Raw genomic sequence first — 16,923 nt, 5'->3', positions numbered from 1 at the left:
AAATTCTAGAAAAGCAAAACTAATTTATGGAAGGGAAAAAAACCCTCCAGAACAGTGGCTGTCTCTGGGGGTTGGTGAAAAAGACTGACTGAAAAGGAGCATGAAGAAACTCTCTGGAGTGATAATGTTTTTTGTCTTCATAGGAGTTTGGGTTACAAAGGTATTTCTCGGTTGGGCACTGTGGCTCATACCTGTAATCCCAGCACTTTGGGAGGCCGAGGCAGGTGGATCACAAGGTCAGGAGATCAAGACCATCCTGGCTAACATGGTGAAACCTCGTCTCTATTAAAAATACGAAAAATTACCCGGGTGTGGTGGCACATGCCTGTACTCCCAGCTACTCAAGAGGCTGAGGCAGGAGAATCGCTTGAACCCAGGAGGCAGAGGTTGCAGTGAGCCAAGATCGCACCACTGCACTCCAACTTGGGCAACAGAGCAAGACTCCGTTTCAAAATAAAAAAAAAAAAAGGGTTATTTCTCAAAACTCACTGAATATTTGTGTATATCACTGTATATAACCTTCTGCCTCAAAAGAAAAAAATGGCCAGGCGCAGTGGCTCACGCCTGTAATCCCAACACTTCGGGAGGCCAAGGCAGGTGGATCACTTGAGGTCAGGAGTTTGAGACCAGCCTGGGCAACCTGCCGAAACCCTGCCTCTACTAAAAATACAAAAATTAGCTAGGTGTGGTGGCTCACGCCTGTAGTTCCAGCTACTCAGGAGGTTGAGGGGAAGATTGCTTGAGCCCGGGAGGCGGAGGTTGCAGTGAGCGGAGATCGTATCACTGTACTCCAGCCTGGGCAACAGAGGGAGACCCTATCTCAAAAAAATATATGTATACTGAACTCCAGTTAATGACAGCCATTCTGAAGTATTTAAGGAGAAGTGTACTGATGTCTGCAATTTATTTCAAAATGTGTCCAATAAGATGGATTGGCAGATGAATAAAGGGAATAAATGGATGAATAGATATGTAATAAAGCAAGAATAGTAAAATGCTAATGGTAGATTCTAAGCAGTAGGTATGGATGTGTTTATTATAAAATTAAAAATCTTGAGAACAAAAATGTTGGGCAAAAGCATTGTATGAACCAAACTAAGTACCAAAGAGTCTAATAAAAATTTTAAAATGCACCATAGGCTGGGTGCAGTGTCTCACGCGCCTGTAATCCCACCACTTTGGGAGGCCGAGGTGGGTGGACTGCTTGGGCCCAGGAGTTACCAGCCTGGGCAATATTGGTGAGACCCTGTCTCCACAAAATATTTAAAAAAAAAAAAAAAGCCAGGCATGGTGGCATGTGCCTGTAGTCCCAGCTACTGGAAGGCTAAGGTGGGAGGATCACTCGATCCCAAGAGGCAGAGGTTGCAGTGAGCCGTGATCATGCCACTGCACTCCAGCCTGAGTAACAGAGCGAGACCCTGTCTGAAAATAAAATGCACTACATTTTTTACTATAGTTATCTCTGGGCTAATGGACATGAATCTTATTTTTTTTTTAATGCCTGGGCTCAAATTTCTCACTTTTCTTAGACATATGTGATGTTCTATGGAGGAAATTCTGAAAACAATAAGTAGCTAACATCTGCTGAATGTTTACCAGATACCAACAACTATTCTAAGTACTTTACATGGAATGCCTTTTTTAATCCTCACATCATCTCTGCAAAGTAGGTACTAGCATTATGCTCCATTTTGCAGAAGAAGAAACCAAGGCATAACACAGAGATTTACTTGCCCAAAGTCTCAAAGCTCATAAGTAAGAGAGCTTGGGGTTCACTCAGGTAGTCTGACTCAAAAAGTATGTTTCTTTAATTATTATGTAATATACTACTTCTCAGAAAAACACAAAGAAAAAACATCACCCATTATACCGAAAGAAAAACCTCATTTAAGAAATACCCGCCGGGCACGGTGGCTTATGCCTGTAATCCCAGCACTTTGGGAGGCCGAGGTGGGTGGATCACAAGGTCAGGAGTTCGAGACCAGCCTGGCCAACATAGTGAAATCCAGCCTCTACTAAAAATACAAAAATTAGCTGGGTGTGGTGGTGGATGCCTGTAATCCCAGCTACTCAGGAGGCTGAGGCAGGAGAATCGCTTGAACCCGGGAGGCAGAGGATGCAGTGAGCCGAGATTGTGCCATTGCACTCCAGCCCAGGCAACAGTGCGAGACTCTGTCTCAAAAAAAAAAAAAAAAAAAAAAAAACAGCTGGGCGCAGTGGCTCACGCCTATAATCCCAGCCTTTGGGAGGCCTAGGTGGGTGGATCACGAGGTCAGGAATTCGAGACCAACCTGACCAACATAGTGAAACCCCACCTCTGCTAAAAATACAAAAAATTAGCTGGGTGTGGTGGCAGGCGCCTGTAATCCCAGCTACTTAGGAGACCGAGACAGGAGAATTGCTTGAACCCGGGAGGCAGAGGTTGCAGTGAGCCGAGATTGTGCCATTGCACTTCAGCCCGGGCAACAGTGCGAGGCTGTCTCAAAACAAAACAAAACAAACAAACAAAAAAAACGCCAGGCACAGTGGCTCACTCCTGTAATCGCAGCACTTCGGGAGGCCAAGGTGGCTGGATCACAAGGTCAGGAGTTCAAGACCAGCCTGGCCGACATGGTGAAACCCCGTCTCTACTAAAAATACAAAAAATTAGCTGGGTGTGGTGGCGTACACCTGTAGTCCCAGCTACTCGGGAGGCTGAGGCAGGAGAATTGCTTGAACCCGGGAGGCGGAGGTTGCAGTGAGCCGAGATCGTGCCACTGCACTCCAGCCTGGGCAACAGAGCGAGACTCCATCTAGAAAAAAAAAAAGGAAAAGAAAAAAGAAATACCCAGCCTGGGCAACATACTGAAACTTAATCTCTACAAAAAAATTTAAAAATTAGCCAGGCATGGGGCACGGTGGCATGTACCTATAGTCCTATAGTCGCTGCTACTCAGGTGGCTGAGGTGGGATGATTGCCTGAGCCCAGGACGTGGAGGCTGCAGTGAGCCAAGATCACACCACTGCATTCCAGCCTAGGCAACAGAGTAAAATCCTGTCTCGACAAAAATAAAAGAATGAAGGAAATACTAGTTTATTGTATGGATAAATCCTCACTCATCTAAGCATCACCCCTCTAATTCCTACTCATTTTCAGGCATTTAAGTTATGCTTTTTTTATTTCTTACACCGACTGCAGTGAAGAAGTGACAGTATTAGGGTCAAAGATCTAACTTTTTTTTTGAGACAGAGTCTCGCTCTGTTGCCCAGGCTGGAGTGCACTGGTGCAATCTCAGCTCACTGCAAGCTCCGTATCCTGGGCTCATGCCATTCTCCTGCCTCAGCCTCCCGAGCAGCTGGGACTACAGACGCCCACCACCATGCCTGGCTAATTTTTTGTATTTTTAGTAGGGACGGGGTTTCACAGTGTTAGCCAGGATGGTCTCCATTCCTGACCTCGTGATCTGCCCGCCTTGCCCTCCCAAAGTGCTGGGATTACAGGCGTGAGCCACCGCGCCTGGCCCAAAGATCTAACTTTTAAGGCTCTAAAAACTCTGAGGAAGGGCTGTACCAATTTATTCACCAATGCATGAAAAGGCTACTTCTCAATGCTACCTCACTGATACAAAAAATCTTTTTATTGTATAGGCAAATAATGGATATACCTCAGGTTCTTTTTTTTTTTTTTTTTTTTTTTTTTGAGATAGAGTCTCACTCTCTCTGTCACCCAGGCTGGAGTGCAATGGTGCGATCTCGGCTCACTGCAACCTCTGCCTCCCGGGTTCAAGCGATTCTCCTGCCTCAGCCTCCTGAGTAGCTGGGACTACAGGCACATGCCACCACACCCAACTAATTTTTGTATTTTTAGTAGAGACAGGGTTTCACCATGTTGGCCAGGCTGGTCTCGAACTCCTGATCTCAAGTGATACACCCGCCTAAGCCTCCCAAAGTGCTGGGATTACAGGCATAAGCCACCACATCCAGCCTCAGTTCAATTTTAATTGGCATTTCTACTACAGAGCCTGAAACACTTTCTTGTTAACCTTTTGTATTTCCACTTCATTGAGGTGTCTAGTCATTTCCATTTTTACTTTCCTATTAGGGGATTATAAAATTTAAATGTTCTGCAGTCTTTACATTGCCAGGTAATTAATACTTTGTTATCTGAGACAAAAGATTTTTTTCCCCTCGTTTGCCTTTTAATTTTCTTGAATATACTTTATTCAGCCATTTACTTTTTACATAGTAAAACCTATTGATCACTTCATTTCTAAGAGTTTAGAAGTACTTCTCCCATCCAGAGGGCATACAACTAGTTCACCTATTTTATATTACACTTATTTTATGGTTTCATTTTATAACAGCTATATTCTCTCTACTTTACCAAATAATTTGTTCAAGGAAAAGTTTACTTACTATTCTAGATCAGTTCCCAGCTTCACAGCTATGTCTTCATATTCTTGTCTGTTTTTAGCAATAAGCTCAAGACAACCTAAGCAAGTGAGCTGGGAAGCTGCAACTCGAGAAGCAAGAGTCTCTCCTGTAATACAAAAGGTAACAACTGCACATCTGAGAACGTAAAACAGCACAGAGTTAATGTTATTTATGTTAAGCCTCCACACAACGCAGATGAAGAGAATGAAGTGAGAACAAGTCTCACTTTCTATCACCTTTCCTTTAATGTTGCTCCTAGTACATATAATTTCACCTGGAAGTTTCTCCCCCAAACGGAGATTTTCAAAAGAACAATGAAGATTCCACTGATTTATCAGCAACTTACCTGGCATAGTCACCATGGGGGTCCCTGCCCAGAGGACATCCATCCCTGTAGTGTGCCCATTACAGAGTGGAGTGTCCAAGCAGACATCAGCCAGCTGGCCTCTCCTGACGTGTTCCTCTTTAGGAGCAACAGGTGAAAAAATGATACGGTTCTGGGGCAGGCCCATGTTTTGTGCATACTGTTGAATATTAGGTTCTCCTACTGCTGGAAAACGCAACAGCCAGAGTACACTATTGGGAACACGCTTCAGAATCTAAAATAGGGAAAATAAGAATAATTATTAATAGCAGATCTGCCTTTTTCAACAGACTCCCAGAGGTCTCTAATAATTCTATCACATGCTATTCTTTCCATCCAGATAGAAGCCTGCTGTGAACTTAAGTCTTTCCTTCACAGAGATGAATGAGATCAATTGAATTATCCCTCTTCTGCTTAGCTGTCCTCAAAGTGAGTTCAAAGAAAGACAGGCAAAATCTGAGGCAGCTACCTCCTGTGGGAATTGACACAGGCAGTGGGTTTTGTTAAGAGAGAGGAATTTTGCATTCCAAATTTCAAATCCCCCACTATGATACAACCAAGAAAGTTACCTCACACTTGCCTAACTTTATTTGCCTAATATAAATCAGTCTTTTCTGTAAAGGGCCAGATAGCAAATATTTTTGGCTCTGTGGCCACACAGACTGTCATAGCCGCTCAGTTCTTCTGTTGTAGCTTGAAAGCAGCCACAGACAACGTGTAAACAAGTAGGCATGGCTATATGTCCGTCAAGTTTTATTTATAAAAACAAGCAGTGGGCTGGATTTGACCCACAGGTCATAGTTTGCCAACTCCTGATTTAGATTTACATCTACTCTATGTACCATGTAAGTTCAAAATCCCTTTCTCTGAAAGCTATGAGAACAGATAAATTTCCAAATTCAGAATATTTCAGATTTTAAAAAAGTAGTACTCTGTGTGTGTGTGTGTGTGTATTACATAACACCCTCAGCAGCAACTTCCTATAAACGTATTAGTACCTCTGCACTGAGATGCAGGAATAGTCATACTAAATGGAATAAATAAAAGACTACAAATAACCTGACATAGTTTGACTGTGTCCCCACCCAAATCTCTCTTCTTGAACTGTAGTTCCCATAAGCCCCATGTGTCATGGGAGGGACCCAGGGGTAGGAAACTGAATCATGGGCGCAGTTATTCCCAATGCTGCTGTTCTCGTGCTAGAGAGTGAGTTCTCACAAGATCGGTTGGTTTTATAAGGGGCTTTCCCCGCTTTGGCTCAGCACTTCTTCCTGCCATCACGCGAAGAAGGACATGTTTGCTCCCTTTTCCGCCATAACTGTAAGTTTCCTGAGGCCTCCATAGCCACACGGAACTGTGAGTCAATTAAACCTCTTTCCTTTATAAATTACCCAGTCTCGGGCAGTCCTTTATAGCAGCATAAGAACGGACTAATACATACCCTAATGTTAGTTCAGGTAGTTTTGCTGCCAAACAAATTTGCCACACACTTATGAAAAAGCTTTTGATTTTCAGAGTTTTTGTGAACATCAGGAAGTAAGGATTAAGGACAGTAGACCTGTACTCATCTGCTTCCTCTTCTCTTCTATCCTCCCCTCTCCTCTAAACATAAAACAAAACAGATATCGGGGAAAAAATTAACCAAGGAATAATCTCCAGATTACCTAAAGGTAAAACATGCCATTTTATTTTAGTTCTATGGATTAAGAGCCAGTTACAGCTATCCAATATCCCACTTATGCAAACTTGTCTGATGAACTGAGAGATAATCGTATATACAGATCGACTCCTTCTTGGTTATAACTACAATACTACAAGAATGTTAAAAATGGGTGGATGTATATGACAGTATACGCTATCAGTTTAGACCAGGGGTTGGCGAACTACACAGCCTGTGAGCCAAATCTGGCATACTGCCAGTTCGTATAAATAAAATTTTATTGGAACACAGCCACACTCATCATTTACAAAATGCCTATGGTTATTTTTGTGCTACAACAGCAAAGCTGAGTAGATGTGAAACAGCATGGACTACAAAACTGAAAATATTTACCATCTGGCCCTTTAAGAAAAAGTTTGCTGACCCTTTAGACAGAAGAATGCTTTGAATATGTAAATTTAAAAGGTTCACAATGTCATATTTAGACACTGGAAAGAGAAACCAAAAATGCCTGAAAAATCTACATCTCTTGAAGATTATAAATGAGCACAAGGCCAGGCGCGGTGGCTCATACATGTAATCCTAGCACTTTGGGAGGCCAAGGCGGGCAGATCTCTTGAGGCCAGGAGTTGGAGGCCAGCCTGGCCAACATGGTAAAATCCCGTCTACTAAAAATACAAAAAAAAATTACCCAGACATGGTGGCACATGCCTGTAATCCCAGCTACTTGGAAGGCTGAGGCACAAGAATCACTCGAACCTGGGATGCAAAGATTGCCATGAGCCAAGATCACACCACTGCACTGCAGCCTGAACAACAGAGTGAGATTCTGTTTTTTAAAAAAAAATGGCATAACCCAGTTGAATCACATGTAAATAAATAAATTTTTTTTTAAGTATTTTTTAAAAAAATTTTTTTGAGACGGAGGTTTGCTCTTGTTGCCCAGTCTGGAGTACAATGGCACGATCTCGGCTCACTGCAACCTCCACCTCCCTGGTTCAAGGGATTTTCCTGTCTCAGCCTCCTGAGTAGCTGGGATTACAGGCGCCTACCACCATGTCCGGCTAATTTTTTGGTATTTTTAATAGAGACGGGGTTTCACAATGTTGGTCAGGCTGGTCTCAAGCTCCTGACCTCAGGTGATCCACCCGCATCAGCCTCCCAAAGTGCTGGGATTACAGGCGTGAGCCACTGCACCCAGCCAAAAAAAATTTAAAAAGAAATGAGCAAAACAGCTCCTAAATGGGAGTGGAAAGTACCATCTTCGGCAAGAGGCTCTAGATACAAAATCTTTATTAGTCTCTAACACGGTAACAATGAGTCCATGCATACTCACGTTTGCCCACATCTGCAAAGTAGAAGGGTCAATTTTATACAACTGATTAAAGTTACAGTATACAATGGCATCTTCTGGTAACCCGTACTGAGAACGGGTGGTTACAATAATGGTACGGGGAACCTCCTCTCCAGTTGCAGCCTTATTGTTGATCTAGAACAAGAAAAAGATGATAGTTATATTTAAAGGCAAAAGGAGTCCAATATTTCAATCCATAAGATCCAAAATGGTATAACCATTAAAAGTCACTGAACCATGAGAAAATATTCATGGTATATGAAGTTTAAGAAAAGGCAAACCGTTGCAGCATTATCTTAATTTGGGGGAGACTGCACTATGAAACTTCTTGCTCTAACCAAAAAAGGTCTCAAAATCCTATTAACAATCCAACAGCTTTTGATCACTCTTTTCTTCATGAATGAAATGTCCTTTTCTAAATCACATCTACTCTTCAAGGCTAAATTACTCCTCCAAATGGTCTCTTCTCCCAAGAGTGTCTCTCTTCACATTGATCATCACCGTTTCTGAGCTTCTACATACATAATTAGTTTAATTAGTTTCATCTTGTAATTCTCACACATTTGAGTACTGCCTTACATTGTTATATAACTATTCTAGGTGTGCAAGGACATCTACAACCTCTAGAGGTCAGAGATCTTTGCCTTACACTCTCTTGACAGAGCTACTTATTTAAGCATGCAATATATTATTTATTGAATACATACTACATTACTGTGATTAAGACATGGGCTCAGTAATTCAATTCAGTAGAGGATACAAACACAGGGAATTATCATCTGTTGTGCTGTATGTAATGATATATTCCAAACATTACAGAGGTATAAAAGACAGGTACTAATGAAGTAGGGATGGAGACGTTAGCGGTAAGTACGGAAATGGATTCCTGGAAGAGCTGTCTGAACTGAACGTTTGGGTAGGATTTAGCTAGGGAAAGGATGGGTTTACAGAAGCAAGAAACTGTATGGTATCTACACATAGTTCATCATATAAGAGAGTAAAAGCCACAGGCAGGGAATAACAAGATATTAACACAGCAGTTTCTCAGTAAGTAAAAATCTGCTGGCTGAATCCAGGAGACTTTTAAAATCAGACACACCTATATAAGATGCACGTTTCCACTAAACTCATTTCCTCATCCATAAAATGGTGATAATGATACTTGACTCCTAGAGTTATCATGAGGTTAAGGGAAATAAACGCATACTTGGCGGGACATATAATGGTGTATTATTATCTTCTCACCTGAGTAGTTGCCAGTCCATTGCTAATACTGAATCCATTAATTGTTATTTGAATCTGTCCTCTGTTAATCATTTCTATAACTGCTTCTGCAATAGTATTCATAGGAATAACAGGCATATTAAGAGCTGTGTTACTGCTATCTGCATTGTCTCCTCCATCAGGACACTTCATCTAAAAAAAAAAATGCATCATTAGGGAAAAGATTGTGAATGCAGTTAACTTTATTTCAATGACAATACTGACTAGGTTCTGACCTTGACAATTTTCACATCTGGTAGACTATCAAGAAATGCTTTGAGGTCGATGCCATTCAGAACTATCCGATTGTCATAAATGTGCCCATTGGACTTAAAATCGATGACTGCTTTTTTCTAATGGAAAAATAGTTTCAGACATGTCTTTTAGGATTTACATAGACAACAGCAAGGAAATAAAAAGCTACAGTTCTTTGAAATTCCTCCATAGCACTGTTTCATACCTACCTTCAGGTGAGGGAACATATTAGCATGATCACCAATAAAAAAAGTGTGGGGCATATAAGCCAATTTCTCAGAATACTGCTCGGCAACTTCAGCTGGCGAAGTTTCCTGATCAGTGATAATATAATCCATGAAAAGCGCACCACTTGTCCCAGGGTATCCCAGCCACATTGCCTTAAAAAAATCAGATCAAAAACTGATTAAGAACTTTAATCAGTACACTTATCTCTAAATTCATCAAGTCATATACATTAAATATGTACAACTTTTTGTATGTCAACTGTACCTCAATAAAGTGGTTTTTTAAAAAAGAACCTAAAGGTGCCAAAATTAAATAAGTAAATAAACAAGGAGGTCTAACTCTTTTTTAGAGACAGGGTCTCACTCTGTTCCCTAGGCTAGAATACAGTGGTGCAATCGTAGATTACTACAGCCTCAAACTCCTGGGCTCGAGCAATCCTTCTGCCTCAGCCTCCAGAGAAGCCAGGATTACAGGCACTTGCCACATGCACAGCAAGGCTGACTTCTTTAGCCGAAAGCAATGAAGTAGTTCTATAAGAGAGACTCTCACTCTGTCACCCGGGCTGGAGTGCAGTGGCACAGTGATAGTTCACTGCAGCCTCAAACTCCTAGGCTTAAGCAATCCTTCCACCTTAGCCTCCCGAATAGCTGGGATCACAGAGGCACACCACCACTCCGACTAATTTTTTAATTTTTTGTAGAGACAGGGTGTTTTGTTTTGTTGCCCAGGCAGGTCTCAAACTCCTGGTTTCAAGAGATCCTTCTGCCTAAGCATCCCAAAGTGCTGGGATTACAGGCGTGAGCCACCATACCCAGCCTGTATTTTAGATTAACTTTCAAAATGCTAAAATGTTCTTCAAATCTGCAAGACAGAGTAACGGTTCATAGCCAACCATGAATTGCATGTCTCTATATACATGTACCTATAAGCATTGTGCTCTACACTCTTTTTGTTCTGTGCATTTCAACAACTTAAAAAAATTAAAAGTGTGTCTGCCCTACAGTTTCAAATATCAGTTAACCAGAGGGAGGAAAAGCAGCACATCACTGTCTTCTTAGCCAAATACATGTTATAAGTGATGACTGTTAATTTGTTTACCTGAATAGGAGCTGGCCTGAGAGCAAAAAGCTCATTTCGAGCACCCTTAGTATAGCCATTCATATTTACAAGGATATGAATTCCATCCTGATGGATGCGATCAGCTGCTTTTCCATTGCATGGAATCTACAGAATACAAAATAAGAACTATGTATAATCTCAGATGAATTCCATTAGTTTTAATGGCATTTAACATAATTCAGATTCCCAGATGGAAAAGAGGTAAGAACACAAATTAACTACATTAATTCGGGCACAAATATGGTTGAGTGCCATTAAAATGGGCCCAAAGCATTAGAGAAACAGAATACAAAGGAAGGAGAGTTCACTTCTGGATTGAATGTATGAGTAACAACATTTCATAGAGAAATTGGTATTTGAAATTTGTAATCTTTTTTTTTTTTTTTGGTAGGGACGGGGTCTCACTATGTTGCCCATGATGGCCTCAAGCAATCCTTCCACCTCAGCTTCCCAAAGGATTATACACGTGAGCCACTGCACCCAGCCTAGAATTGGTATTTGAAAATAGGTCTTCAAAGACGAATAGGAGTTTGAAGTTCAACAGAATACAATCTCAGTAGAGAACAGTATGAATGAAGAACTAGAGTAAAGTGTGAGGGAGTTTAGAAAATGGTGAGTAGGCCGGGCATGGTGGCTCACACCTGTAATCCCAGTCCTTTGGGAGGCCAAGGAGGGTGGATCACCTGATGTCAGGAGTTCGAGACCAGTCTGGCCAATGTGGTGAGACCCCATCTCTACTAAAACTACAAAAATTAGCCGGGTGTGGTGGCAGGCGCCTGTAATCCCAGCTACTTGGGAGGCTGAGGCAAGAGAATCGCTTGAACCTGGGAGGCAGAGATTGCAGTGAGCCGAGATCGTGCCACTGCATTCCAGCCTGGGCAACAAGAGCAAAACTCTGTCTCAAAAAAAAAAAAATAAAGGGGGTGAGTAATTCACTTCTATCTAGTATAGGGTATACAAGATGTTGAATGGTGAGTTAAAGTATTGACAAAGTTGTGGCAAACAGAGAAAGGTTACAAAAGCTATGCTGAAGAGTTTAGACTGCAATCAATCAGCAGTGAGTCCCTAAAGGTCTCAGAGGTAGAAAGAGGTATGCTTCTTGGTCACAAAGAGTCCAACTGTGTATCAAAAATGGCCAGGCATACTTTTGAAGCAACAGCTATATTGCAAAATTTGTCAGTACATACTATTTATTAAATGAGAAGTCTCAAAACCTTTCTGCGAGGACTTCAGTGATTCATATATATACACATATACACATGTATATTTTTATCTCTATGCATACATACCATACCTGCATGTGTATGTACATACATACATGTGTGTACACACACACACTATATAAAGAGTATATTATCTCTATTAGTCAAAGTGGCTAATAGAGTCTACAAAGAAAACACTGTAGCCTACATACTCAGCAAATTAATTCCCCCACAGGTTTCAATCTTAATTTATCATAAAACTTACGCTCCTAGAGGATACAACAATAGAACAAGTACAGAAATAAAGATAACCAAAGGCAAAGGCCCATGGAAACTGATGAACCACAGTTCATCTATTTTTTCTTTTTTTTTTTTTTTGAGACGGAGTCTTGCTCTGTTGCCAGGCTGGAGTACAGTGGTGCGATCTCAGCTCACTGCAACCTCCGCCTCCCGGGTTCAAGCGATTCCCCTGCCTCAGCCTCCCAAGTAGCGGGGATTACAGGAATGCACCACCACACCGAGCTAATTTTTTGTATTTTAGTAGAGACGGGGTTTCATCATGTTAGCCAAGATGGTCTCATCTCCTGACCTCATGATCTGCCCGCCTCGACCTCCCAAAGTGCTGGGATTACAGGCGTGAGTCACCACACCTGGTCCTATTTTCTTTAAAAGACCTATTTATTCTTCTCCCAAGTCACCATTTTGTCAATATTTATTAAGTATCTTCTGTCACAAGTGCTGGCTCAATCTCCAGAAAAGTTGTATGTCCAAGCACAAGCATAACACATTTCTGTTTCATTTGCAACCTTGGAAAAAGCCATGCTGATTAACATAAATGACCAAGGAAATAAGATCAACACAATTGCCTATATGTGGTACTATAGCATTTAATACTTATCATCAAAAATAAACTATATGCTAATAGTTTTATTTAAACTTGTTCAAAATAAAAAGTTAAAGTACGAGAGTTTCATCTACCTGAGAAAGATCAATGAAATGATTGGCTTCTGCCATCACCTTCACTCGGAAGTTTGTGCCATCATCTGGGCTCAGGGCATAACAGAACACCTGAAAGGCAGCATATGGCATATTTAATAACATTGGCTCAAATCTTTCTGGCTCAAATCTTTCCAAAAGACACTGGGTTTCCATGCCTCATGGTGACAAGCCAACATTGTGGGTTTTTTCTTTTTTAAACAAATAGTGATTCTAGAGAAACACCAGTCTTACCTCAAATTTATCAGGATTGTGCATGCCTGGAATAGACTGCATAAGGTGAGAAGTAGGATGATTCCCAAAGTCGGAACTCACATATCCTACACGCAGCCGACCATCACTGAGCTTCAAGTCTTTTGGATGTTCATATGGTGGTTTATGAAGAACATTAATCTATCAACAGAATCCAATGCTTGTTAGTAAAATCTACATAAATTTTCATCTAGGAAAACTGACGAAAAACACATCAAACCTATACCTGGCACCTGTTGAAAAAGGTCTGCCCAGAGCATTTACTTAATATTGCCAGAGAGATGCAACCTCAGCACTTTATGTAATATGCTTCATATTTTGACCTGCTCCTGAGATCTATAAAGCATGAGCAAATCCCAGCACTCTGGGAAGCCAAGGAGGCGGATCGCTTGAGGTCAGGAGTTTGAGACCAGCCTGGCCAACACGGTGAAATCCAATCACTACTAAAAAAAAAAAAAAAAAAAAAAAAATTAGCTGGGCGTGGTGGCGTGTGCTTGTAGTCCCAGCTACCTAGGAGGCTGAGGTGGGAGAATCGCCCAAACCTGGGAGGTGGAGGTTGCAGTAAGCCAAGGTTGTGCCACTGCACTGCAGCCTGGGCAACAGAGCAAGACCCTGTCTCAAAAAAAAAGTGCAAGCAAATCTAAAACTTGTAGGTATGAAGCAGTATGGACAGAGTATGGTTTCCTCCCGCATTTTAGAAAATCCTATAGGGAAACATTTTCTAAAAACAAAATTATGGCCGGGGGCAGTGGCTCATGCCTGTAATCCCAGCACTTTGGGAGGCTGAGGCAGGCGGATCACCTGAGGTCAGGATTTCGAGACCAGCCTAGCATGGCAAAGCCCCATCTCTACTAAAAATACAAAAATTAGCCGGGCGTGGTGGCACATGCCTGTAATCCTAGCTACTCAGGAAGCTGAGGCACGAGCATCACTTTAACCTGGGAGACAGAGGTTGCAGTGAGCTGAGATGGCACCACTGCACTGCAGTCTGGGTGACAGAGACACTCTGTCTCAAAAAAAAAAAAAAAAAAAAAAGTACACCTAGCACTCCAATCTATTATTCGACCTTTGATCCAATCCTTGATCAAGTACTGCTCTAATTCTCAAAGGTGAATACAAAATACCAAGCACTCCATTAAACATGATGGCTGGCCAGGCACAGTGGCTCACACCCGTAATCCCAGCACTTTGGCAGGGCGAGGTGGGCAGATCACTTGAGCCCAGAGGTTGCAGACCATCTTGGGCAACATAGCAAAACCCCATCTCTACAAAAAATACAAAATTAGGTGCGGTGGCATGCGCCTGTAGTCCCAGCTACTTGGGAGGCTGAGGTGGGAGGATCACCTAAGCCCGGGGAGGTCGAGGCTGCAGTGAGCCATGATCACACCGCTGCACTCCAGCCTGGGTGACAGAGCAAGACCCCGTCTCAAAAAAAAAAAAAGGAAAAAAAAGATAAAAGATAAAAGAAAAAAAAAAATTATGGCTTTCAACTTAAAGAAAAGTACCATCAGTCTATCATTAGTGTTTAAGTGAAGGAATTAAGGATTCCATCTTATGAAGTGCAGGGGGTTATACTCAGGACACAATGGAAGGGGTTCTGAAGTGGCTCACAAAAGTTTTATTTCTCAACTTGGGTGGTGTTCACTTTATAATCGTTCATTAAGCCACAGATTTGATTTGCACAGTTTTCTGTATTTGTGTTTTAGTTTACAACAAAAAGATTAAAACAAAAGAATCACACCTTATCTAAGCACAGGTTGCCGTGCCTCTCAGCAATAGCCTTCCTGAAGCCATGAGAAAGAGGATATAGCATACTATGATGAGGATGCACAGAAGGCAACCTATTCTTCTCTAACTGGTCAGCCACAATACTGACCAACTTCTTCATTCGCTCATCATAGTCTGTCCAATCACAGACAATCTAGAGAAAGCAAAAAGAAGTTATTATCCAGAAAGCCCTATCCCAGGATTTAATATTTGATATGTCTTTGGCCTAAAGTAATGTCAGATAGCCTATTAAAAATACTATTTCCAGTCAGGCTTGGATTCTTTATGGCATACAACAATTAAAAAGCTATTACAACACTGAGAGCCAATTACTGGCCTGTTATTCTTTACCTGCAGGCAATGAGCCAAGTTACAATAAGCATCAGGAAAATCAGGCTTAAGTTTCAGAGCTGTGCGGTAAGAAGCTATAGCTTCTGGAATATTCCCTGAATCCTGGAAAATAAATAAAGCAGGATGGTAAAAAGTTTCCAAAAATTAAATTTTAGGTGTTAAACTGCACATATTATAATAAACAGTAGTACCTTATGAATGGAAGCCAGATTGCTATGCGCATCTGCAAATGCAGGATTAATTTGGATGGCACGCGTATAACACTGCAAGGCTCCCTGAACATCCTGCATCTCCTTTAGAGTGTTTCCCATATTAGAGTAGGCATCAGCAAAGGTAGGACTGATTCTAAAAGAGAAGCCAAAGGTTTTATTCCTCCAATACAAAAATCTTTAACCCACTGTAATGCTAACTTATTCTGTTGTTATTTAAAGCCATTTTAGCATCTGCAACGTGCCGAATGTCAAACATTTTAAAATTAAAAATAATTTTAAAAATAAGGCTGTTAGTGTCTCTTACCGAATAGCCTCCTTATAATGCATCAGAGCTTCCTGCAGTTTTCCCTGCTGCTGCAGTACACTTGCTAAATTTGAATGGGCAGCAGCAAACTCTGGGAAGACCTATAAAGAGTCAAGATCATAACTGAGGTTAAAAAAATTGCTAAAGCAGCAGTAATAACTCACCACAACCTTAAGAACTTTGCTCAAGTATGTTTAAACCCCTAAACTTGTCTCTATCTTTTCCAAGTCTATTCATTCTCAAATTCTACCTCTTCCTCTATTTCATACCTCTTCTTGTTTCAAACATAATGAGGTACACGTCTTCTCCTCTTAGTTTATCCTGACCACTCCAACACCACTGAAATCTCTCTCTGCTAAACTCCTACCACATCTACTAACCACTACCATACAGCCATCAGGCACTAAGATTATATACTTATAAGTAACTTCTCTCGAACTGTGGGTTAATGTTTAATTTTTTTGTACAGATCTTATCCACAGAATAATGAATTCTGAATGCAGGGACTTTCTGGAATGTCACATAGGGCCTCACATCATACCTTAGGTACTCAATTATTATTTCAATGAATAATCCTCTTGTAAATGATTCAACCACTATTTTTACAAAAGAGGTGGATGATGGTAAACTTAACTGCTTTCCCTCTACTATCACGCTAAATGCCCAGCTACACCACCCTCACATACTTCTAATGCTTTACGATACAAGCGAACTGCCTCTTCAATGTTTCCCTGTTCTCGTTTGATATTGGCTAGGTTATTCAGAGAGTCTGCATGGGTGGGACACAGACGGAGAGCTGTATTATAACAATCTTCTGCTTCAGCAACCTAGAAAACAAAACAAAGTCTTCAAAAACTGTAGAGAATCATAAAGCCTCCACTGATACTGTTCTAATAATTGCTTAATTAAGCCTAATGGCTGGTAATGCTACAGAAAATTGATATTTTTTGGTATTCTTACCCTCAACCAAAACTCTAAAGTAAACCAATATACCATCTCAATACTTGTACAAAAGACTTTCCTTTTTTGCTGTTTTTTGGTTTTTGTGATTTTTTGAGACAGAGTCTCGCTCTGTTGCCCAGGCTGGAGTGCTGTGGCACAACCATGGCCCACTGCAGCCTCAACCTCCCAGGACTCAATCGATCCTCCCACCTCGGCCTCCCAAGGAGCTGGGACTACAGGT

At 41.4% G+C, this 16,923-nt stretch overlaps 1 protein-coding gene across 3 annotated transcripts in view; it reads right to left on the bottom strand.

Annotated features, from left to right (window-relative positions):
- OGT (O-linked N-acetylglucosamine (GlcNAc) transferase) overlaps positions 1–16,923 on the bottom strand; it is a 44,496-nt gene that overhangs the window by 3,665 nt on the left and 23,908 nt on the right. For 2 of the 3 annotated variants that reach the window (XM_024240359.2, NM_001133824.2), the window contains 14 exon segments: positions 16,427–16,567; positions 15,741–15,841; positions 15,416–15,569; positions 15,225–15,326; positions 14,848–15,027; positions 13,089–13,247; positions 12,837–12,926; positions 10,636–10,761; positions 9,519–9,689; positions 9,291–9,407; positions 9,037–9,207; positions 7,774–7,926; positions 4,760–5,012; positions 4,396–4,519 (listed from right to left, as the gene is read on the bottom strand). In XM_024240359.2, the coding sequence (XP_024096127.1) occupies positions 4,396–4,519; positions 4,760–5,012; positions 7,774–7,926; positions 9,037–9,207; positions 9,291–9,407; positions 9,519–9,689; positions 10,636–10,761; positions 12,837–12,926; positions 13,089–13,247; positions 14,848–15,027; positions 15,225–15,326; positions 15,416–15,569; positions 15,741–15,841; positions 16,427–16,567 (2,042 nt within the window). 3 annotated transcript variants of the gene reach the window in all.

Source organism: Pongo abelii, chromosome X (genome assembly GCF_028885655.2).
Source record: "Pongo abelii isolate AG06213 chromosome X, NHGRI_mPonAbe1-v2.0_pri, whole genome shotgun sequence".
In the NCBI taxonomy this organism is placed as follows: domain Eukaryota; kingdom Metazoa; phylum Chordata; class Mammalia; order Primates; family Hominidae; genus Pongo; species Pongo abelii.
Note: the sequence above shows the minus strand (reverse complement) of the source record. Positions and strands in the feature narration are given on the sequence as shown.